At 31.9% G+C, this 25,854-nt stretch overlaps 1 protein-coding gene across 4 annotated transcripts in view; it reads left to right on the forward strand.

Moving 5' to 3' along the window:
* Positions 1-439: 439 nt before the first annotated feature.
* Positions 440-25,854, forward strand: part of LOC148620978 (uncharacterized) — a 34,207-nt gene continuing 8,792 nt past the window's right edge. Inside the window, exons 1-15 of one of the 4 annotated variants that reach the window (XM_088574935.1) lie at positions 440-575; positions 6,846-6,933; positions 7,314-7,482; positions 8,325-8,469; positions 9,827-10,003; positions 10,891-10,969; positions 11,983-12,043; positions 13,954-14,498; positions 18,608-18,733; positions 19,418-19,497; positions 19,850-19,919; positions 21,187-21,309; positions 22,154-22,218; positions 23,251-23,336; positions 25,704-25,764. In XM_088574935.1, coding sequence (XP_088431061.1) covers positions 6,846-6,933; positions 7,314-7,482; positions 8,325-8,469; positions 9,827-10,003; positions 10,891-10,969; positions 11,983-12,043; positions 13,954-14,498; positions 18,608-18,733; positions 19,418-19,497; positions 19,850-19,919; positions 21,187-21,309; positions 22,154-22,218; positions 23,251-23,336; positions 25,704-25,764 — 1,875 coding nt within the window. In that variant the 5' untranslated portion in view covers positions 440-575. Of the gene's footprint in view, positions 576-603; positions 916-1,066; positions 1,219-2,351; positions 2,507-6,845; positions 6,934-7,313; positions 7,483-8,324; positions 8,470-9,826; positions 10,004-10,890; positions 10,970-11,982; positions 12,044-13,953; positions 14,499-18,607; positions 18,734-19,417; positions 19,498-19,849; positions 19,920-21,186; positions 21,310-22,153; positions 22,219-23,250; positions 23,337-25,703; positions 25,765-25,854 lie in introns of those variants that run through there. The other 3 variants (XM_088574934.1, XM_088574933.1, XM_088574932.1) reach the window with 3 other exon arrangements.

Genomic DNA, 25,854 nt, shown 5'->3' on the forward strand with positions numbered 1-25,854 from the left:
AATTAATATCAATAGTTAAATACTTATAAAAACACCTATTGTTATAATATAAACATCTATTGAAATATTTTTGTTGGCATTCAAGGAATAGGTAACATAAAATGTTGACATTCGAGGAAGACACCGTTTTATCTTATAATTAAATTAATATGTTAATTATATATGCTCGAAAGGACACGTGATTAGGCTAATAAAATATTTCTATTCTATAAATCCTGTCCAAGGAGTTAGATATAGATGTATATAGATTTTTGTCCTGACATATAAACCCTGGTAGATTCAATTACATCTATATAATGCGGCAGGACATAAATGTCATTTTTTTGCATTGCGTCAGTTCGTGTAGTTTCGACCCGAAATAAGAAATGTAGTCATAATTTACCCACACCATTTTTTCCTGGTCCCAATGTTTCATCACGAGTCATCGGAAGTGTTTCGTGCCTTCATATAAGTATCAGACGAGCGCTAGTGGAAAAAAAAAACGGGAAATCAGAAAGTAACAAAATCCAGATGTAGAAAGTTTCGTTGAAAAAAAGTTAAAAAAGAATATTATATTGGAGAAGGTTCTTGTTAAGGTATCCATCCCCTACCTGAATAATTGCTGAGATTAAATGAAACTTTCAGTTTGTTTGTTGTATTTGTGGCACTCTAGCTAGTAATAGTATTGTTAACAATACTGGAACAAAATTTTATTCCAGTATTGTAAATTTTTTTTTTTAAATGGTTTAATGTGTCATTTTATTATGTATGAATCTGCAAGTAGTTTGTGTTCTCTGAGGTAGTTGATAACATCAGATGGGTCTTTGCTGAATATGACATTAGGTGCTAAGTGTGTATAGAAGTCAGCCAGGTCAACTTTTAAGAACCTTTTCAGCTTGTGTTTATTCAATTGACATCTTTTCATGTAATTAGGAGGTAATTATTAATGGTAAAGTTAATTAAAAATTATATTAAAGCATGATATTGTTTTTTTTTATTTCTATTGTCCAGTCATTCTATAATTACAAATTTTAATTATTGCAATGTAAATTAACCAAACAATACAATATATAATCAACAATACTGGAACAATACTCGGAGACAATACTGGAATAAAAATTTGTTCCAGTATTGTTAACAATACTGGTATACCAGTATTGTGATCGCCTTGTTCAGGTGATCCCAGGGGAGGTGTATATTTTGTTTTGTATGACACGAGTGCCTGTTCAAAGAGAAGGGGTGTGGTATATTTTATTTTTTTGTATGAAGCATGTGCCTGTGGTATAATATTTCACAAGTATATATATATATATATATTCTACATGATAGTACTGAAAGCTGTATTTGACAAGTCACTGCTTGCTATATATTTATACAACTGCAAACAATTTTTTTGTCTTATAATAGTATCACCCTGTTGTCATCGTCTTTGGCATTGTTTACTTTAGTTATGAAAACTTTAGTAAAACTTAAATACATATATCTAATCTTTTTGAAATTTCAATTATAACTCCTAGAGAAATGGCAGAGGGCCCTATAGCTTTTAGAGGTTTTTGCCCCACTCATTATGGCAATCAGGAGCTAAAAGGGGAAAATAGGTGTTACCATTAGAATTGATAGAAAAAGCGTATTGTTGATCTGATTTTAATGATTCAGGTGTCGATCTGTTCTTTTTGAAATTCTGTTTGGAAAATTGTTTAAACTGTTTTGGTATGGCATGCCGTTGTGGAATTTATTACCCATTTATTGATATTAATAAAAATTTTGTAACATGTTAATAAATATTTATTAACGTGTTAATAAATACTTAATAACATGTTAATAAATACTTAATAACATGTTAATAAATACTTAATAACATGTTAATAAATACTTAATAACATGTTAATAAATACTTAATAACATGTTAATAAATATTTATCAATATGTGTATAAATGATTTATTAACATCAATAAATAAATGAATTATACTCAGCGTCACATAAATTAGATACTGTTAAAATTTGAATAAAAATATTTTCTACGACTTTATTGACACTTACCATCATTTAAATTGTCTTAAATGACTTGCTCATTCGTTTAGCCAAACGGCTTCTCCCTAAACATTGAATCGTTAAATTTCGGTGAGATTTTAATTCTCGGTCCCAATATTTACATTTTCAAAAGTCGGCCATGTTTACAGTGATCGGGTTGCTAGGAGATGTTGTTTACATTTAAATGGTTTGTCCAAAAACCAAAGAACCCAAAATGCATTTCGGCGCTGATTCGGATTTATTCTATGTGAACATTGTATAACACTGAGAAGTTGATCAAGCAGACGATTGTCACCAGAGTTCGACGGGAACTTATGAACTTCGTTTGTAAACAAATTGTCCCGTAGAAACCAACATGGCGGATATTAGTATAGGATTTTCCCGTAAGGATTTGTTATGTACGATTTCGGCCAATAAACGACTCGTTGGAACTATCACGTCATGCATATATGCGAACTATCTTCAGATTAAATAAAAGAGAGACAACTCTAGCGGTAAGTCCCGACAGTTTAAAAAATAGAGCTTCAAATCGAAAATGTGCTGTATGTGATGTCGAGTATAGTAACATGCTGATAAATCATTTGTTGATATCAATAAATTGAACGAATTATTAACATGTTAATAAATATTAGTTCACATGTTATTAAATCTTATTCTGGATTATGCATGCTTGGCAATATCCAATAAAATAAGCAATTACAAACACTTTTCTGACCATGATTACACCACCTTTAGTGGCACCCTCTTTATCAACACATTAATAATTCATCTTTTTATTGATATCGATTAATGATTTAATAACATGTTAATTAATATTTATTAACGGGTTGATAAATTGTACAATTTATTGATATCAATATTTTTTATTAATGTGTGAATAAATATGTTATATTTATTAATATCAATTAATGACAATTTATTGATATCAATAATTTATCCTTAATATCAATAATTCATTTATTGATATCAATAAATGATTTATTGATATTAATAAAAAGGTAATAAGTTTCACAATGGCTTGCCATATTTTTAAGTGAATTGGGTACAAAATTGGGCCGTGCGCCATAAAATCAACTTTTTTTTATTTTTGTACCAATTAAGAATTTTTTTTATGATTGGATTCCTTATGAAAATCCCTGCCTGCATTTTTATTAGATTTCAGATATTTCTTGCGGATATTTAGTTATAAAGGGTCAAAGAGGCCGTATCCCAAAAAATTTTGACTTCATTATTTTAGGTCAGATTTATAATTTTTTTTTTGCATTGGGTTCCTTATACAAATCTCTGCCTGCATTATTCGATGAGGTTTCAAATACAGTATCTCTTATGGTTTTCAAGTAATAAGGGTCAAAGACCCACAACAATAAAATCAACTTTTTATTTTTGTTCTGATTAAAAAAAAAAAAAAGTTGAATTTCAAATTTTGTGCCGAATTGTGTACTAAACAGTTGTTGTATCCATAATGAACTGTTAGTCCCTATGCTTAAGTGTTTCAAAAACTAATATTGTGTCCATAATGATACTTGCCAAAACTGTTCAGGGTTTGGCCCATGCGTTAGTATCATGCTTGGCTCAATGGAGCTCTTTATATAACATGAATATGCATGCAAAATCTTGCATGAAGCCAATTGTAACAAATGTAAAGTCAATTTCATATTGAAATCAATTGGCAGCTAAAGGCTTTTTGGGTTTTTGCTCTTTCGTGATCAAAATACCTTATGTCACTGGTTCATGTCAGGAACTTCCCTATTACATGTATTTTTGAATAGTCTACACAAAATGTAGTTCCTATGTAAACCTTTTTGTACATGTGTTTCTGTAATTATTCAGCTCTATCATATATTCTATTATTTCTGCAAACAAAATTGAGATCTACTCAACTGAAGATTTGAGGAACTCCTTTTTGCCTTTTGGCCTTTAAAGATGAAGAGTAATAAATTTACATTTAGGGAATTTAGTTCTTGCAGTAATGTATCAAGAAACATTAAATGTATTGATCATGTTCCATTTAACAAATCTTTGTACTTTCATCAATATTTTAGTATTGATAATCAGGAAGTGAAGAGCAGTGATTTAACCAAGTAAAATTGGTGGCAAAATTCATTTTGATAGAAAGTGTCTACAGGATAGTTTTGAAAATCTTATGTTCATCATGGAAATTAGTTTTATTTGAATATATTTTGTGATGTAAATACAGTATTTATATAAATAGTTTTGAATGTAAATGCAAATGAATTTTTAGACAGATTTAAAATTTGTGAAAAAGGTGAAATGGAACAAAATTTGTAAGTTGGATACTGTTTAACTATTGATTATATTTTATATGTCAGTAGTAAAGATTGATATTCAGTAAAAACATATTAGGAAAAAATTGTTTTAAATACTGGTACACTTAATATGGGAAATGCTAATGTATAATTACAGCTTTATTAGCTCACCTGGTTGAGGCCATGTGAGCTATTGCCATCATTTGATGTCCGTCATTGTCGTTGTTGTTAATTTCTTAAAACATCTTCTCCTCTAAAACTACTGAATAAATTTGGAGGAAAATGATTGTTCCTTAGAGTATCCTGCACAAAATGACAGATTGGATTTTTGATCTGTTAAAAAACATGGCTTCCGTAACTGAAAATAGAACATAGGAGTAACACAGCAGATTTTTGCATACACACATATATATCTCCTAAGTTATTTCCTTTAACCAAATTCTGACAAGGTTAAAGTATTCAGCATGATGAGATCTATCTGTGGTCAAATTTTGGTGAAAATCTGTTGATGCATGTTGGAGTTATTGATCTTTTTGGCCATTTTTGCTGTTTTTGATGTTATTATTTTTAAAAATCTACCTTACAGACTTCATTGAAAGTTGGTGTTTTTGTTTTTTAAGGGTATTCTGCACGAAATGAATGTTGGATTTTAGGTCCGTGAAAAAACATGGCTGCTGCTACTAAAATTAGAACATAGGGGTCAGACAGCAGATTTTTGCATATACATATATCTCCAAAACCATTAGGTTTAACAAACTTTTGACTTGGTTTGAGAGGTCTATATGTGGTAAAATTTTTGTGCACATTTGTTGACCCATGTTGGAGTTGGTGTCCTTGTTGGATGTTTTTTTTGCTGTTTTAGATGTTATTTCTTTCAAAAATCTTTTCCCCAGAATCTATCTTACAAAATTCCATAAAAGTTGGCATAATTCTTTCGGGGTTTCCTGCACAAACTGATCATTTAAAATTTTTCATGAATTGGTAAAAAAAAACCATTGCCCTTGTTAATAAAAGTAGAACATAGGGGCCAAACTTCTTTTTTTTTGCTATTTTTTCCTCAACCATAGAAGAATTATGAAAATAAAAGCTACTAATAAGATAAACATGATATTCTGAGTTGACTGGCAGTATTGAAACAATATTTTAGACTGCCATTTTATGACCATTTTCACCAGTTGCTCAGATTCCAATGATTTTTGTTTTTTTGAGGACACTAAATGTTTTAAAGTTAAATGGTGATAACAGAAGATTTTTCTGGACAGCCATTTTCTTGCTAGTTTTTATACTTGCTTTGATTTTAACAATAATTGGTTTATGTACATGTACATGTAGTAAACATGGTCTCCTGATATGAATAGTAATGATGAAAATGTTGGATAGCCATGGTTTAACTTCATTTTATGTTCTTTTTCAGCAAATGTATACTGAGCTAATGCCCCCTTAGACCTGGTTGAATAACAGGGTAAAGGGGGACCTCTGCCCAAACATTTTTTCACAGGTTCTAAAAACACTGAATACATTTCCAACATATTACAGTGCCTTAGGTATTCTTTTGAACTTATAGCATTCATCAATATATGTTCTTTTTCAGCAGTTTTTGTCAAACATGATACATGTAACAAAGCATGATACCTTTACTTACTTAGTTAATAGGGTATGGTTTGTCAAGTGAGCGATTCAGGCTCTTCGAGAGTCTCTTGTTTTGTGTAAGCTGTATTCCACTGGATCAAGAAGTCAAGATTTTTTTCTGACTGCGTTGTTTGAACGTCTAAGTCATCTTTTGACATTAAATAGGAATAAACTAAATAAATTTATATAGGTACATGTATAATCATGCACCAATGTTTTAGCTCTCCCATAGTATCTTGAAAATTGCAGTTACACTTACGGTGAAATGGAAAAAAATCTGAAATTCCGAAAATTCCTCATTTTCAAACAAGGTCATTATTGTCTCCTTAAAACTGAGAATGAGCAAATATGCTTGATATATTTATATCTAAAACAATAGTGCCCATGAAGTCTTTTTTACAGTGATTATATGCTAAATAATTTTGGTTGATGTTGATGTGATTTCTTGCAGGGGTAGGTGTGGCAGTTTTTCTCCAGAATGTAGTTGAAATAGTTCAAATATTTAATACATGGGCTTAGTCAAAAGCTAAGACACTAGTCACTACATAGTCATCATATTAGATTTGTGGCATATTTGTGATTCCACACTTTGACAATAATACCTGTTTTGGTATAAATTTGAATCCAACTTTAAATCTTGAAAAAGAATGAAAAAGCATGTTGAAAAGAAAAAAAAATGTGTATTTTGCTTTACATGGTGCCGTTTTGAAAACAGTGAGTCCTGCGGTATTAATTAGATTATACAAATCTGTTGTGTTACCAGGTGTAAGGTATGGGAGTGGGATTAGAAATAATCTCAAGTCTGTGGACCTATCATCTCTGAACTGTTTCCAGCATTTTATACGTAAGAACATACTAGACTTGAACATTTTCCTTGTTTTATGATAGAGAATACTAGGATCTGTTAAGTCATTTATTTGTGTCAAATACTTTTTAGATGATGGACAGTAGGAAAGTACCTGTGTACTTGGGAAAAGTGACTTACATCATTGACCTGGACTATTTCTATATGCACATAGGAACTGGTAAGATCTATACCTATCTAAAATACATGTCTTAGGGCATTTTCAATGTTTTTATTAAATTCTTATACTTGACTGTAAATAAGGAATGAGCTTCACAGCTCAAATTTTAACTCTTAAGGACTTTTATATATAACAACTAATGCCTTCACTTAGGCTCTAAGTGTCAAAACAGCATCTCATATTGTGTTACATTCTTATTACACCTAACTTATCTATTAAAAAGTTGTAAAGAGAATGCTATTGGATTATCGCAATCATATATAAAGTAGTAAACCATGGCAATCTATCCCTATAACCAACATTAACACTCCAAATTGATGATTTCCTGCATATAAATGAATATTGTAAATTTATCTGGACTCTTCTTTTTCACTTTTTAGCTGAACAATTGGAGGATTTCTCATTAATAGAGAGTAAAATAAGTGACTTTGGCATGAAGTCAGTATGTATAGACAGCATATCTGATTTAACAGATGGACACATTGTAGTGGTTGACTGCCAGAAGTCTTATGGATGTTGGAGGCGTGGACAAGTAACAAGAATTGATAGGTTTGTAGAGTGTAACCTATTCCTTCATAAAGCAAGCACAAGTCTGCCCCATCTTAGCAGACTGCATTTATTCCTTCATATTAATTTCTTTGTTATAGAGAATAATACGTATGTATATAACTTTGAAAAGCAGTAATACACTTGTACAATAAATTAAATACATTTTTCATGTACAGTTTTTGACCAGTACAATTTCCTTCAAACTTCAGTGAATATTGTGTAGCAAGCTTGGATAGGTTTTGTTTTACAGAAATCTCAACATTTGAGGTTTGGATTTTATTTGTGATGTTTAAAGCCATAGATACATGGTTATGATGTTAGTATCAGTTGACATTTTTTTATTTGTGACTGACATAGAAAGTCGTGCCTTTGATATATATTGCAGATTTGTGGAAATAATATTTATCTCTCCATGAAGAGAATTTGTGTTTAAATTTGTACATTTGTAAATACATGTACTTACTGTAGAATATATGAACATGAGAAATGTTGGCAAAATATTTATTGTCAACTTGTGATTTAAGCTCAACAAAAGATCAAGTTTAGTTCTCCTTATTAATCGGATTCAACTCCTCTTAAACTGCTGATAGAATTTTATTGATATTTTTTAGAAAGGTTAGGCTTTATATGTACATGTAAATGTTTACGAAGGAAAATGATTATTGTCCATTTCATGCAAAGAGATCTAATCTAACTTTAAGGGTTTTAAATCTTGATGGAAGTTCATCTCCTGCCAAACCACTCTACAGTTTCTGAATAAATCTCTGTACTTAAGTATCTTATATAAGATTTACTTTTTAAGAATTTTAGTGATAATTAAATAAGATTTTTTTATTATTTAGCGAAAACAACACAGCTGATGTATTTTATATTGACTATGGTGAGACAGAGAATATTGGTGAGGACCGTATCTGTGCTGACTTATCTCCTGAGATATCAGCCTACCCATCTCAAGCCTTAAGATGCTCTCTCGCAGGAATTAGACCTGTATGTATCCAACACATAGTTAATATTTCAAGTAATAATGTGATACAAAAAATTAAAACTCGTGTTCTCAACTTTACTTAATTTTTCTAGTTTACGTTCTTGTTCAAACAATTATTGTGGAAAATTTTGTTCATTGAGACTTTAAACAATTTTCTTCTATTTGTGGGTACTAGGACTTAAAGGACTTCATGATAAAAACCCAAAAGTTATATATTTTGGAAAATAACCAAATTTATATAACAGTAGTGATACACATTAAAACCAGGAGGTTTGAACTTTCTCTGAGATAATTCAGTAATGCTTCAAGTTTGATCATTTTATTGCTGTGAGTTATAATGAATCAAATCATATCCATTTTTTTTGTTTCATTTAGTTAATAGCTGGAAGATATTTAATTTTTCACACCACTCAAAGAGTGGGTGGTATATTGAATCAACCTTGTCTGCCTATCCGAAATCTCGTCTCCCAATAAATGGATTGATTTCAAATTTGACATGCTGCTTTTTATAGACAGGGCATACATTATATATTTTATATATGAAATTCCTTTAGGAGTGCCATGAAGGCTTTGTGAGTTAATGCCATCACTTGGCGTCCATTGTCGTCATTTGTCGGTGTGAACAATTTTTCAAAACTCTTCTCCTCTGACACTATATGACATCTGACACTACTTGACCAATTGGAATCAAACTTGGTATGAATGTTTCTTGGGGTATCCTGCATAGAAATGTTGTGGGGATTTTTGATTCATTCAAAAACTTGGCCATCATTACTAAAAATAGAACATAAGAGTCACACAGAAGTTTTTCGCATATTACATGTATGTCTCCAAAAACCTTAGGTTTAGCCATAGAAATGTTGTGGGGATTTTTGATCCATTCAAAAACATGGCCACCATTACTAAAAATTGAACATAAGAGTCACACAGAAGTTTTTCGCATATTACATGTATGACTCCAAAAACCTTAGGTTTAGCCAAATTCATTCAGTTGCTGAAATGATCCTTATTTTAAGGCCTACAAAAGTCTTCATTGATAAATGTTGTCAGACGACTCCTTGTTAGAGTTATTGCCCTTGAAAAGGAAAAAATGACAGGTTTTTTTTTTTTTTTACAGTTTTTAGCCAATATCATGAAAACTGTGATAGATAGAAAAACTCTCTCAATTGCTGAAATGATCCTTAATATGATAAGTCCTACCAAAGTCTTCTTGCGTCAAAATTGTTGGACAACTTCTTGTTCAATTTATTGCCTTTGTAAGAGAAAATTCAATCAGGTGAGCGATTTGGGCTCCTGGAAACTTCTTGTTAGTCTTAATTTGAACTTATCAATAGTTGCAATGTTCCTTGTGTTATACAGATTGCAAAGCAGTGGACAAGAAGAGCAAGCAAGACATTTGACAAATACACTAAAATTAGGATCTTCAATACTATAATCTTGAAAGCTGTAAATGGTACATTTAAAGTTGTGCTGTATAGTAAAGATGAAAAACAGAGGTGTCTTTCTAGTATACTGGTGGATGAGGAACTTGGATTTGTAAGAGAAAACATATAATGTTATTTTGGTTTACCAGTTAAGTCATACTGTAAACTGGTTTGTTTTATAAATGAATTTCATGCTGAATATAGCTGAAATATTGCTGCTCGGGCATTAAACTCCAACAATCAATCAATCAATCATTGTAAATGAATGGTGACTACTGGTTAACAGACTTACTTTTGCTAACAGTAATGTGATATGCTAATTTGCCTATTTTTGATATTCTTGAATAATTTAGCATGAAATTCTCTCTGAGCTGCCAGTATTTTCTATTGACATAAAAATAGCTACATTAAAGTTATATGTTTACAGTAAATAACTTATTTTTCACATAACATAAAAAATTTCCTGTTCCCATTCCTGTTCAATATTAAATTCTTAAGATATTCGATTGGAATACAGGAACTATTAATACATTTTTCATCGTGAAAATGGTTCACGCTTTTGGAAGTTGCTATTTCTATATAAATTAAATTAAATACTGTAATCTGATTGGTTAAAATAATTTTGTTATATCTCAGTGGATAAAAAAAATGTTGACACGCCTTTATTCAGTTAAATTCAGAGCTACTTTTCTCATGTTTAAAGATAAAACTATGTTTTACAATTAATTTATAGGAATTGGCTATGATAAAAATTTTGTCTATTCAAAAATAACATAAATTTTCCATGTGCATATTTTGTTTATTGCACTTCGTGCAATAAACATTATGCACATGGAAAATGCACATGGAAAATTTATATTATTTTTCAATAGACAAAATTTTTATCATAGCCAATTCTTAATAAATGATACACTTTTAAAAAAGTAATGTTTATGTTTTCGAATTATTCATTTGTTATTTACATAGTAACTTACTTACGTAAGCTCTGTACATTTTCAGCCTATTGAAGATGAATTGACAGAGTATTTTAAGGATGCTGATGAATTTTATTCAACAAGACTGCAGGAGATTCAAGCAGGTATCTTTGAATTCATTTATAAAAGTATATGTTACTGTGATGGAATTTATTTTCAATAAGGTATACCATTTATTTGAAAATAAAAATGTTGAACAAAATTCTATAATAGAGGAATTTCATTGTGTATCACAGTCTTCTTGAGGTTTGTCAGTCTGGGAGTCAAAACTGATAATTTAAACTGGAAACTTTGTTCTTTCTAGAAAGAGTTCAATATTGATTGGTGGAAATATTTTCTTATTTTTTTCAAATCTGAAGATAAAATTCTTTTGCTGGAGTATATGCACACTTAAATCACAATATAATGTATATATCAGCATTTAATCAAATCATTATGTTGAATAAGGAAGGATTTTATTAAAGCATACAAATTTTCATCTTGTTGACAATTCTAGGAAAAGTAAGTTAAAATCTGAATAAGTTGTATTATCTCTTTTTGCTTCAAAGGATCAGCAACTGCCTTACTTGTTCCTTTATTGTTGAACATGGTATTTTTTTGCTGTCAAAGGATTAAAAAGGTTAAGTCAGTTTAGTAAACTCAATTTTGGTTTAGTAAAGCTAGGCCTAAGTTCTTTCTATGAGTGTTGACTGACATCACATGACTTGAGAGTTTTTATTTTCCCTTTTTGTGCAGTGATTATTATAATTTATACTGCCACTGTTCTACTTGAGCAGTCAAAATGCATAGACCATATATATTTAGAAGTGAAACACGGTAACTGACTAACTACAAATTTTATGTTGTGATGTCATTGATTTGAAGTTGCCAGGATGTTGTCCACTTCATATGAAAAACATTGTTTTTCTTACTTTAAATGTCATTTTTCATTTAAAATTTAGATGTAGTAAAAGACAATAATAGTGCACTGACTTGACCAAAACTTTGATATACAAATTAGGCTCGAACCAATGAGTATGCTTCACCTTGCATTTTCCCATGTAAGACTCATCTGTTTACCAGTTTTACGTCCAGTCAATGTACAGTTATTGTAAATGAATCTTTTTTTTCTGTATAGATACCTACAAAGCCTATAAAGAATGGGAGAATGGTGTTCAGATAGTCAGTGATTGTAATCTGTAAGTATAGATACAGAGTTGATAGTGACTGGCAGGAGGGTGTTCAGATAGTCAGAGATTGTAATCAGTAATTATAGATACAGTTGGTGGTGACTGGCAGGAGGGTGTTCAGGTAGTCACTGATAGAAATCAGTAAGTATAGATACAGAGTTGATAGTGACTGGCAGGAGTATGTTCAATTAGTCAGTGATAGTAATCAGTTAGTATAGATACAGAGTTGATAGTGACTAACAGGAAGGTGTTCAGATATTCAGTGATTGTAATCAGTAAGTATAGATACAGAGTTGATAGTGACTGACAGGAGGATGTTGAGGTGGTTAGTAATAGTAATCAGTTAGTATAAATACAGAGTTGATAGTGACTTGCAGGAGAACGTTCAGGTAGTCAGTGATGATAATCAGTTAGTACAGATACAGAGTTGATTGTGACTGACAGGAAGGTTTTCAGATATTCAGTGATTGTAATCAGTAAGTATAGATACAGAGTTGATTGTGACTAACAGGAAGGTGTTCAGATATTCAGTGATTGTAATCAGTAAGTATAGATACAGAGTTGATAGTGACTGACAGGAGGATGTTGAGGTGGTTAGTAATAGTAATCAGTTAGTATAAATACAGAGTTGATAGTGACTTGCAGGAGAATGTTCAGGTAGTCAGTGATGACAATCAGTTAGTACAGATACAGAGTTGATAGTGACTGATGGGAGAGTGTTCAGATATTCAGTGATTGTAATCAGTAAGTATAGATACAGAGTTGATTGTGACTGACAGGAAGGTGTTCAGATATTCAGTGATTGTAATCAGTAAGTATAGATACAGAGTTGATTGTGACTGACAGAAAGGTGTTCAGATATTCAGTGATTGTAATCAGTAAGTATAGATACAGAGTTGATAGTAAATGGCAGTAAGTTGTCATATAGTCAGTTAGTGAGATATGATACAGAGCATCACATTTGAGGCCCATGTTAAGAAAGACACCCAATTGAAACATGGTATCAGACAGGCCAGGTCTGGGAACTAAATACAAAGTGTAAATAGCCTTTAAATTAAAAAATCAAATTGAAATATGTTACAAAGAATTATTTACAGTATCTAGACCCAGTATGCTGAATATTTTTAAATGGACAGTTGTGTATCTACCCTATTTTGCTCCTTTCAGCTATCATCCCATTTTTTCTATCAAAAAAATGTAAAAAAATATAGTTTTAAGTAAAGAGATAAGGAAGAAAAAAAAATATTGTGCTTGCTATTGCAAAAAAACAAATCTTGTCTGCTACTCAATGATCAATAATGAACAGAAAACAGACCTGATCTACAACAGTATGTATAGGTGCAATACTCAATTTTAGGCCATGCCTAACTCCTATTAGTGAGATGGAGAACAGATAGTAACTGGTTCTATATAGGAGGTTATTAGCCCCCTACAGGCTTTAGCCCATGGGGACTTTAGATTTGCACTCTGTCCATCCATCCATCCATCTGTCAGTTCTGAAAAAAATTAAAGTTTTCCATGATTTTTAATCACTTGCAGATGTTGAGCTGATTTTCGGTATGTGAGTATATCTTGATGAGTTACAGATCAAATTTACATTTCATTCCACTTTGCAGATTTTTTCCAAAGTTTCAAAATAAGGTCATATCCTCAGTTTGTCATTTATACTTAATGTTCCAAGGTAGTTTTTCGGTCAGTGATTTAAACAGCCGGTAGGAGACTATGTATTAATTTGCAATACTCTCAGAATGCTTGGCTTTATTTTGGATAACAAAACTGGCCAAAACTAAGTATTTATTCTTGCCCCCACTGTGAAGAATTCATCATTTGCTTTTGTAACTTGGTTACTACCAGCCTGCACAAATTTCAGTGATTTTATTATAAAATGCTTTATGAATTAAATAAATACTGTACTTTAGATCTGAAGATGCTGATGAAGGGGAGTTCAGCGAAGAAGATGGTATTGATGATAATAATGATGTAGATCAACAATATGTATCTTTTGACTCTGACAAGGGAGATCATTCTCCTTATCCTAGAAATAACATTGGAATCAAATCCTTCTCATCACCAGCTAAATCTCCTTTGTCAAACCAGAGACAGCAGAATGTTTCCTCACCGCTTGGAGCATTGTTTGAGAAAATATCCAAAAGCAGTGACAAATCATCAACTTCTAGTCTCAATTCCTCTCCATCACTGTCTATGATGGGTAATTTGTGTTCTGCCATCGAGTCTACAGGGAACCCAAGGAACAAGAATAACAGTAACAGACAAGCAGACCCTCTCTCTCCACAGATGATTCCTCAATTTAATATGGACTATCTCCATAAGACTCAAGTTGCTAGTACTGATAAACTCCTGGAAAAAGTTCACAAGGAGACACGAGAGGCATGCAAGATAGAACAAGCTCGAGTGAAGAAAGAAACAAAGGAGCAATCAGAACTTGCTGTCTTAGCAGGCTATGGTATTGTTACATTCATTGTTAATTTATGACCTTTTAATATTTGTTTATTAAGAAAAAACAGATCTAATTAGAACTTAAGAAGAGTGTAAAACTAATGTTGCATATTTATCAAAATCATGCCAAAGCTTCGATAAAAATATCTGGTTTCCATTCTTCCATCCTTCCATAATATGTTTTTTTTTTGGTATGACTAACTTATTTTTTTATTATCATTTTATTTTTTAAATTCAGAAATTATTGTATGAATTAATGCAATTTTGTTTGTTAAAATTAGAATGCAATTTACTTTACATTAGTGCTTGGATCATCTGAATTTTGATTCCCAAGTAATTTAATTTTTGTTAAAAATTATGAAGTTGTGTTTTCAAATTTTATGTTGTATCTAAAATAACCTTCTCTGAATTGCTTAAATGTACAGCTGTGCATTACAATTGTTCACACCACACCATATTTTATGAATACCTTATTGGATTAGCTTCAAATATACAAAGGTGCATGATATGATGTCAAGATCTGTATGACTGATGATATTCCCTTAAGGAACAGGAGTTTTGTCAGTTGGCTTCAAGGCAAATCAGATTCCTACATTTTCTATTCTTTTTTTGCTCACCTACCTCAAAAGACCATATGAGTGAGCCATTGCCATCAGTGGCATCCGTAGTTGTCATCCTAATTATTAACAATTTAAAAAAATTTTCTCCTCTGACACTGCTGGACTGATTGGATTCAAACTTAGTTTGAATGTTCCTTCAGGTATCCTGCCTAGAAATGATGTGGAGATTTTTTTATCCATCTACAAATATGGCCACTGTTACTAAAATATTAACCATTGTGGTCTGATTCAATTTTTTTTGCCTATATTTCACAAACTGTAACAGATAAAAGAAAGCTAAGGCTTCTTAGGTTCTTCAGTTTGATGAGCTCAATCTTCCTGGAAAATTTCAAGTTGATCCTGTGACCTTTTGGCAGTTTAAAAAAATTGTTTACTTGAAAGCTAAAGCAATTAGCTTTTAAAGGTTAATTTCATTTCAAAAAGAGGACAAGAACTTTCATCAGTCAAAATTTCAGAAAATCTGATATCCTTTCACAGAGATATGGTCCCTGAAAAAGCATTTTGTTTTACTTTTTGCTATTTCATTCAATTTCTTGTTATTATTTCTAAAACATCTTTTCCCTTGAAACTACCTGACCAATAGGAAGCCAACTTTGTAAATGTGTTCCTATATAGACTGATGTGAGTGAAAAACATGTCTGCCTTTATTTTACCCCTTGTGAACAAAGTTCAGGCGGGGTGTATAGGAATCACTTCGTGTATCTGTCCATCTGTACGTGTGTCTGTGCAGATTCGTTTCCAGGTTATAACTCTTTTTGTTCTTCTACATAGGCATACCATATTTAACATTTGGGTATATTGCCATGAGATGATGTGTTTGCATTGACCCTTGACCTCAAGGGACACAACTTATTAGCTCTCCTGGCCATAGACCATGTGAGCTATTACCTTAACTTGGCATCTGTCGTCATTGTCGTCTGTCGTCATTAACAATTCTTCAAACATTTTCTTCTCTGAAGCTACTGAGTGGATTAGGATGAAATTTAAGATGCTTGCTCCTTAGAGTATCCTGCACGATATGATCATTTGGATTTTTGATCTGTTAAAGAACATGGCCGCTGTTACTAAAAATAGAACATAGGGGTCAGACAACAGTTTTTAGCATATATCTCCAAAACTGTTAGGTTTAACCAAATTCTAACATTGGGTTAAAGTGTTCAGCATGATGAGATCTATATATGGTCAAATTTTAGTGAAAATCTGTGGACCCATGTTGGAGTTATTGCATTTTTTTTATGTTTTTTGCTGTTTTTGGTGTTATTACTTTCAAAAATCTTCTCCTCAGAATCTATGGTACACAATTTAATGAAAGTTGGTATTACTGTTTTTTTAGGGTATCCTGCACAAAATAACTGTTTGGATGTTTGATTTATGAAAAAAAAACAAAAAAAACTGGGCAGCTTTTACTAAAACTAGAACAAATGGTCGAAATGCAGTTTTTTGCTGATAAATCCAAATTTGTTGAATTTTGCAAATTTATGATGAAGAGTACCGGTAATTTTGTTCACCATCAGAAGATGGACCTTTGCCAAAAGTTTCTGAATGATTTGTTGCCTGTTGTAGGAGTAATGGCTCCTGAAACAGATTTTTTGGTCATTTTAATGTGTATAACTCTCTGAAACCAATTGCAACAAAATTTAATAAAAGTTGACGTATTTTTTTTAGTGTTTCCTTCACAAACTGATCAGTTAAAATTTTTCAGCAGTCAAAAAACATGGCCGTCATTACTAAAAGTTGAATGGTGATGATGAAAGATGGTTCTGGGCGGCCATTTCCTGCTTATTTTTATACTTGCTTTGATTTCAACGATAATTGATTTATATAGTAAAAATAGTCTCCTGATATGAATGGTGATGATGAAAATTATTGGATAGCCATGGTTTAACATCATTTTATGTTCTTTTTTCAGCAAATGAATACTGGACTAATGCCTCCTCTGACCTGGTGGAATAACAGGGCATTGGGGGACCCCTGCCCAAAATTTTTCTACAGGTTCTAAAAACACTTTGAAGGAATTTCCAACATTTTATAGTGCCTTAGGTATTCTTTTGAACTTACAGCATTCATCAATATATGTTCTTTTTCAGTACGTTTTTGTCAAACAAGGTAACAAAGCATGATACCTTTGCTTACTGGGTTGATAGGGTATGCTTTGTCAGGTGAGCATTTCAGGCTCTTCAAGAGCCTCTTGTTTGTCTATTGATATAGGCGTTCCATTTTCAATGTGTTGGTGAATCACCATAACAGGATGCGTCATGTACATTCATTACCTCTATATTGTCTTGACCCTTGCCCTCAAAGTTAGAATCAAGTTTTTTAATATGATTTATATAGGCATACCGTATTTGGCTAAAGAGTGTTTCACCATGAGAGGATGTAATTCATGACCTCTACCAGTATATGACTTTTACCCTTGACCTCAGGGTCAAAATCATAGATTTTTTGTAACATGGATTCATGTCTGGGATGCTTCTTTTTGTCTTTTGGTGTAAACTTAATTTTCAATGTATGGGTGAATCACCATAAGACAATGTGTAGGGTACATTCATGACCTTTAAATGACCTTGACCTTTGAACTTAAATATATTAAAATTATTGGATTTATATTATTGATGCCATATATCACCTGATTCTGGTCTTGAATGGTTTGAAATTAAAATATTTAACTTCGGAGTATTCTTTGTGAGTTTTTCTTCCACTATTTCTAGTTAAAATAAGCAGTAGGGATCAAACAGCAGTTCAAGCCTTTTAGTTTTTTGTTCTTCTGTTTTTAGGATTTTTGTTCATATTATGTATATTATGGTAGATTTTACCTAGTAAATCTTTTGTTTCATTGTTCCTGTATTCTATTTGTTTTCAAATTTTGAATGAAAATGTAAGTATGGGTGTACTTTTCTTACGCTATTCTCAGAATAACATTTTGATCAGCTGTCTTACACTTGACTGACAACATACATGTTTAGAATACATCATCTTTCTTATAATTGACTTTCCTGTAGAGGGAACTTTTAAACTACTTGTTAGGAAGTTAACTCCCTTATGAAGTTTTTAAACTTATTCAAAAGGCTTACCCTTTTAGGAGATGTCTTTGTAAGAGTCATGCAAAATCTGAAAAATGTGATACACCTAAAAAAAGGCTACATATTTTTATTTTTGTAATTAAACTGTTTTATGGGTCTATAATATGAAATGTGTAATAATTCATTAAAATCTGTTTGCTCTTAGAGGATAATCAACATTGAAAATCCAATAGATTCTATTGTATTTGAGTCATTTACAGAGTTATCTTTCTTAATTTTGAAATCTACAAGTGCATTCTATATGATTTTTATATCGTATGGAAAAACCGAATATTAATTTCTTTTTACTATGGCATTTCAAACAAAATATCAAGAATTAAAATATGAAGGCTTTTCACCCATGAATCACATTTTGCATGATTCTTAGCTAGAGTGCTTGTTAATAGTTTTGCCATCTAGATTGTGTTTGTTTTTAGGTGGAATTGAAGATGATGCCAGCTCTCAGAAAAGTACACCAGAAAAACCTAAAGATCTTTGGAAAATATGTTCTGGGGATAAAGAAGACTGGGACAAGGAACTGTTATCAGGATCTCCAGGTCCAGGTGGGTTTTAAGAATGTGACAAAAATGTATCATCTGAGTTTCTAGGTCCTGGTTGGTTATGAAACTGGAACAAAGAAACAGTTATCAGGGTCTCTAGGTCCAGGTTGGTTATAAGACTGGGACAAGGATTTATCATCAGGGTCTCTAGGTCCAGGTTGATTATAAGACTGGGACAAGGATTTATCATCAGGGTCTTTAGGTCCAGGTGGGTTATAAGACTGGGACAAGGATTTATCATCAGGGTCTCTAGGTCCAGATTGGTTATAAGACTGGGACAAGGATTTATCATCAGGGTCTCTAGGTCCAGGTTGGTTATAAGACTGGGACAAGTAAATAATCAAATTAGGCTCACCTGATCCAGATGGGTTATAAATTGGGACAAGGAACTTTCATTAGGGTCTTTAGGTAAAAGTTATCTAGCAAATCAGTTACATTGTCATCAGATCAAAGAGTGATTTCCCTTTATTTCAAAGTTTTAGTGCTTTTTATATGTATTTCTTTTCATTCTTACCATTTCAGTAAATTACAAACCAACATTCACATTTAAGAAACAAAGAGCCTGTGATCTCTTATGAATGATACCTTTTGGAAACAAAATTGGTATGTACCCCCACAGCCTGCAATGCCATGGATTACCTTTTAAGTTTTTTATTTGTGTATTTTGTGTTTTGATCTTCTTTGTAGCTTTGAAGGATATACTGCCGCCTCCAGTAAATACTAGGGAATCAGCTCATGGCAGAGAACTATTGAAGGTTCTTAACCAGGTAAACAGTATGTTTATATTTGTGTAAATTATAAGATGTGACCTCTTAAATAAAACAAATTTTACATATATATATTGCGCACATAATAGTAGTTCAAACTTGTTATAATAATTATAAGTGACAAGTCCTTTTGTGACAAGACCCATGTTTTTGGTATATTTAGATATTAAGGCAAATAATTTTATTGGCAGATACATGTCTCTTTCTTTATTTAAAAAAGTACAAACATTTCTAGATGTTACATGTAATTATCATTTTGAATTCCCATTAATGTAGTGATTTCATTTATATGCAGTGAAATGAAGATATTTCCAAATTAATGTCACTAGCATTTTACCTTATCTTTACACAGATATTTAATGAATCTGAAAGAGAACCAGTAGAAGAAATAAGAGTCAGACTTGTCAGCTTATTCAAAACTGGTAGGTAGCAGTTAACTCTGTTTGTTATCATATGCTTTTTAAAAGTGGTTTAATTTGACATTTTTATACTCTTGCAAACTAAGTTTGCCAACAAGACAACAGTGGTCATCTCAGCACTAAGATTTATGATAAAAGAGACGACTTTAATTTATATATCATAAAGTTTCCTTACCTGTGCAGCAATATACCTTCATATCCTGCATATGGTGTTTATGTTTCACATTTTATTCGCTACGCTAGAGCGATTACTAACTACTCTGATTTCCTTGAATGCCATAAATAACTGCATTATCACCACTGGTATATTTTACCGCAGTGGAAGAGGGAGGTTTAGCGCACCTAGATTTAACCCACCAGTTTGTTTGAAATGCCTGTACCAAGACCGCACCAGCTGCCCCAGTGGTGTAATATCTAGTTTGGACTTGGCTTGATTATGGATCCGATTAGTGTTAGTTATTTTTTTTTGTTACCCTTATTTCAACCTGTCCCTCTATCTGTCTACAACTATTTTCTAAGAGCTCGCAGGATTGTTATAAAACTTTGTGGATTGTTATATAACCACATGGTGATGTGCATAATGTCAGGAATTTAAGTTTGGGCAAAAATTATAGAAATGATGGGTGATGGGTTAAAATGTCTATTGAATAACCTTTATCTGCAAAGAATAGCAAATTGCAATATATTTTCAGCCAAAATATTTGTTGGCTGAATTATCAAATGTTGAAACAATCCTAAGGCAAAATGTCCTAGATCGAAATATCCACTGGCCAAAAACGTCTCCCACCCTCTTCTCCATTACTTCTCATACACCACTGATTAAAATTGAATGAAACTTTCACAGTTTCCTTGTTACATACTCAAATTGTGCAGCTCCTATCTAAGATTTTGATCCAAATTAATTTGTTGGTCAAAAGATGCATGCTGTCAAATGGGGAAATTGGGGATATCAAGTTAATAAGCATTACTCACAGTATTTGATTGAGAATTTTTTAATGCTCTTGTTTAAGCATTAATTGACTTGGGGTGTCTGACATTGTAAGGATGTTTGTAAGATGTTTCAAAATTTTAGTCATTGACTGATGAATAGCATCATCCAAATCAATATTAAGTCTTATTTTTTTTCTTTTTCTTAGTCGTTTTATTGAACTGAAGTCATCATTAAAATGTATTTCTAATGTAATACTACTATAACATTTTTAGTTTTTAAGACAGGCATGACATGTGCCATTCACAAGATGGTTTTATGTTTTTTGTTTTGTTTTTGTAGATTCATATTTATACTTGAATAAGGAGGAATTGACAGATGTTTTAAACACTATATTAAACAGAGCTGTCAGGTATTATGGAGTGGTGCATGATGTTATTCTAGAGATAATAGAAATTCTAAGTGGTGAGCTTATTAATTATAGCTGAACATTGATTGGGTTACTCATTTCTATAGGGACCAGGCATGTCTAATAGGGATTCTATTGCATACATTTTAGAAAAAAAAATATATTCAGAAATTTACCAAAACTTTGTAATGATATGTATAAGATTTTTGACAAAGGTCACTTAAGTGGGTAATTCTGAGAAACAATGTTTCTGGTAAAGGTAATATTTGACTTTATTTGATGGATCATTTTCCTATATATACTTGTACTCTGACTCTGAATGAGTTAGGGTATACTGTCGGTCCAAAACAAATACACATGTACATGTATGCAGCATCAATAAGGTGTACAATATTTACTGTATTTAAACCTTGGCCTGTCTACTTTATTTTGAATTAGTATATTGTTCAAACATTTACAGTAAATGGTAATCAAGGGAGAGCAGCCATATGTTCAGTAATAGCAGTAGCTCTCATATCAGTTCTTTTGTATAACTTCAAAGCCTTCAGTTTTTAGCTTTGTATTAAAGTTCAGAAGAGTATCTGTATTAAAAATAGTTAAACATTGATATGGCTATTTTAGTAGTCTAGTACATTGTAGTGTGTGAAGAAGTTATGTTGGTGCAATTCTTCCCATTATGTCTAGGTTAGGATTTATGCTCCCTAAAATATCTTATAAGACATAAATTTATCTTTAGTTTTGTTAAAAACCACTTTATGCGTGTTAGCTATCTTTATATTATGCAATTGATTAACATACAGTAACTAAGTTTTGAGTATATAGAAAATTTACTCTGATTAAGTTGTGTCATCTCAATTTTAATACAACACTCCAGTATTATCATGCATTTTATATTTTCAGGAACACATTTATTTCAAGAATGTCTTCTAGAAGCAACTAAACGAATTCAAGATACGTATATAAAGGTAACCTCTTATATCTGCACAATGATTAGTAAGGCCAAATGAAAATGATATGTGTTTCCTATTTATACACTAACCACCTTATGTTGTTCAGTTGAAATAGTATACCATAAAGATTTGTTGTAATTTTTCAATAAACACTGTTAAACACAGAAATTGAATGTAAAAAGAATTTTTTTTAAATCCTTACCTACCCTTTTTCAAAGATGTAATAAGAAACACACAAATTATTTTTTTTGGCCTGAAAGCAGATATTTTAAAATTTTTTTTTGCAGCATTTTTATAGTATGCCCATTTTAGGTTGCACTTTTTGGTATAATACTACTGCCTGTGTGTATGCATATTTATAAAAAAAAAAAACCTGATGCTACAGTTTCATACACCAGTGGTTTAAAGTCACACAGAACAGCATAACTTTGGAAGATAATAGATTTATGACCCAAAGATAGAAGAATTCTTAGGCCACAGACTACAAAGATACTGTATATTCAGAAACTATGTGAAAATATTACTGATTTAAAATTGCAATAAATGAAACTTGCGTTGTGTAATTTTTACAGTAATAATTCTGGATTTTTCTCGAAAATTAAAATGACATTTTAGACTTAAATGACAATAAAAATTAATGCATACATTGATTTTTGAATTGACAGTACTGTGTACCATGGTTTTCACATAGATACTAGACACAGAGAGTCTGACTTCAAATATTTTAGTTGTATTATACTTATTATAATGAAAGGTTGTGGTTGCAATAGAATTCAGATATATAAACGAAACACAAATTCTAAAAGAGAACTCACACAAAGTCAAAAGTAAATGAGCAATGATAATTGTTTTATTAAGCACACCAGTCAGACACTGTAATCTTTTATCGTTCTGTATCTAACTTTTCATTGGCTGTCCTAATCAACAAACTGGTCTTATCTTGCTGCAAAATAATGAATTGGAGTAGATATTTTCAGTTGATTATATTATTTCACCAGTATGTTGCCACTGCTCTCTAATTATTATTTTTCTTTTTATTACTTTTAGATACAATACAAGGGAAAACCATTCCATGTGCAATGCAGTAAAGTGATAGGGTTTATATTTAATATGTCATTTCATTGGATGAACAGGTTTGTTACTTCTATAAATAACTGATCTGCTAATTTTATTGAAATTGTGTTATCATTTCATTTAGTTTTCTATGAATAGTAAATAATAATGATGATACCCCTATTGCATGGAGTAAATGAAGTTTGGGAAGGAGGTATATAGGCGTCATGCTTGTCTATCCATATGAACACAGCTCCATAATCATTCAATGAATTTCAATGAAACTTTATGTATTAGTAAAGAATCATATGTTGTTGTGCATGAGTAAAATGATTATTGTTAGATACTTTGGAAAGGAACTCCAGCTTTCAAAGTGAAAGTGAAAGTAGTAGTATTGTTTGTACTCCCACTCAACAACTGGGTGCTATATTGGAATAACCTTCATCCATCATTCTGTCTGCCCATCGATCATTCAGTCTATCTGTTTGTCTAAATTTTGTTGCAGTTATCTCCATTTTCAATGGATGAATTGATTTCAAGTTGTGTATGTGGATTCATACAGATAGGATATATGTTGTAGGTGATTATACGTTTGGAGGGAGGGTATATAGGTTTGAATCTGTTTGTCTGTCCATCTGTCCATCTGTCCAAAATATTTTCTTAGCAGTTTGCAGCATTGTTTTAAAACTTTGTGGGATGTAATATAACCACACAGAGATATGCATACTGTCACGAATTTATGTTCAGACAAAAATTGTAGAAATGATCGCCGGTTAACTTAAGCATTTTTCAGCAAAACTTTGTCTCATGTGTTGTTCACAATTCCTCAACAACTTGGAGGGTTGTTATGAAACTTTGTGGCATGTTGAATTACCATATTGGGATGAGCATATTGTCAGGAAATTATGTTTGGACAAAAATTGTAGAAATGATGACTGTTGGAACTCAGGCATTTTTCTGCAAAACTTGTCTGCTGCTTCGTCCTCAAATCCTTCTTAACGCCTTGCAGGGCTGTAATGAAACTCAATGTAGTGTTTGATTACCATATGGAGATGTGCATATTGTCAGGAATTTTTGTTTGGACAAAAATTGTAGAAATGACAGCTGATGGACATAAGCATTTTTTTTTTTTTTTAGCAAAATTGGGTCTTATGCATTGTCAACAATTCCTCCTCAAGGACTTCCACCGATTGTTATGAAACTTAATTGGGTGTTCATACTTTGATGTGCTTGTTGTCAGGAATTTATGCTTGAACAAAAATTGTAGAAAATGTGATGGTTGGAATTTGGTATTATCTTTAAACAATCCTAATTTTGGGGATTTGATACATCGCATCTACCCCAAAGAAATTTAGATAAAGGATACTACAAACACTGTTAGATTAGCCTCATATCTTGACCTACACTTAGAAATCGATGGTAAAGGAAAAATATTAACCAAACTTTACGACAAACGTGATGACTTTTCATTCAGAATTGTCAACTTTCCTTACATCTGTGGCAACATCCCTTCAGCACCTGCGTATGGAGTGTTCATATCACAACTCTTACGTTATGCCAGAGCTTACTGAAATAACGCAGACTTTTTGTGTTGCGCTAGACTTCTACCAAATAGGCTTCTGGAACAGGGTTATGTTGCTACAAGATTGAAGTCATCACTACAGAAGTTTTATGGTCGTCATCATGAACTCTTGGATTGCTACGGTGTATCCGTCTGCGACATGAAAACTGATTTGTTGAACATGTCATAGTTTTCCTTTCCTCTTTCGTCTACCCCGGTCTTGACTCTTTATGAACAACTCTGCGGGTGTTTTTAGCAAAGTAGTGAACGTTTACCCTACCGGTGCACCTGGTCTATGCTCAAGTTTTTAATGGAGTCTGAGTTGCTCATTTGCTTTGTTACTTTGTAGGTATGATTTTAGTTACTTTATGTTCTTTGTTGTGTATGTCTGTTTTCCATATCTGGTCTTTGTCCCTTGATTACTCTTTCAACAAAACTTGGTCTGATGCTTTGTTTACAACTCCTCAGCAACAGGATTGTAAAGAAACTCAATAGAGTGTTAGGTTACCATATGGAAATAAGCATATTATCAGAAATTCTGTGATTGTGTTATCAAAAAATAAATAACACTGATTGCTGTTTGGAGTTGGGTGTTTTAGAAATGGGAGAAAATTGTGTGTCAAAAGTGCCTCGTCTGTCCACCATAAAAATTGTGTCCAGTTGGAATTGTATGTTCACATTGGTCCCCTAATGTACAGGGTTGTTCAGCCTGCAAGGGTATTAAATTCTGTTAGGGGCAATTTCTAGTTTTGGTAGCTGTCCTATATCAACTTCTCTTATGAGTGGGACACAACACTTGGAACTTCATGGCAGGTTTTTTTATGTTTACAATTTATAAATGGATTTAGTTAATATGTATATTGTAATATATTGATCCTTTTTTCAGTGTTTCTTTACAAGAATATGTTGCCTCATTGCTGGAAAAATGGATAATGTTCAATAAACAGGTAAACTGTACACTGGATTAAGTAAGGATTAAATCCTTTTAGGATTTTATTTTAAAACCTGAAGATTTTCCTGTTTTTGGATACCAATTA

This window comes from Perna viridis, chromosome 3, assembly GCF_037379345.1.
Source record: "Perna viridis isolate PV_CMFRI_1.1 ecotype Kerala chromosome 3, ASM3737934v1, whole genome shotgun sequence".
NCBI classification, from domain to species: domain Eukaryota; kingdom Metazoa; phylum Mollusca; class Bivalvia; order Mytilida; family Mytilidae; genus Perna; species Perna viridis.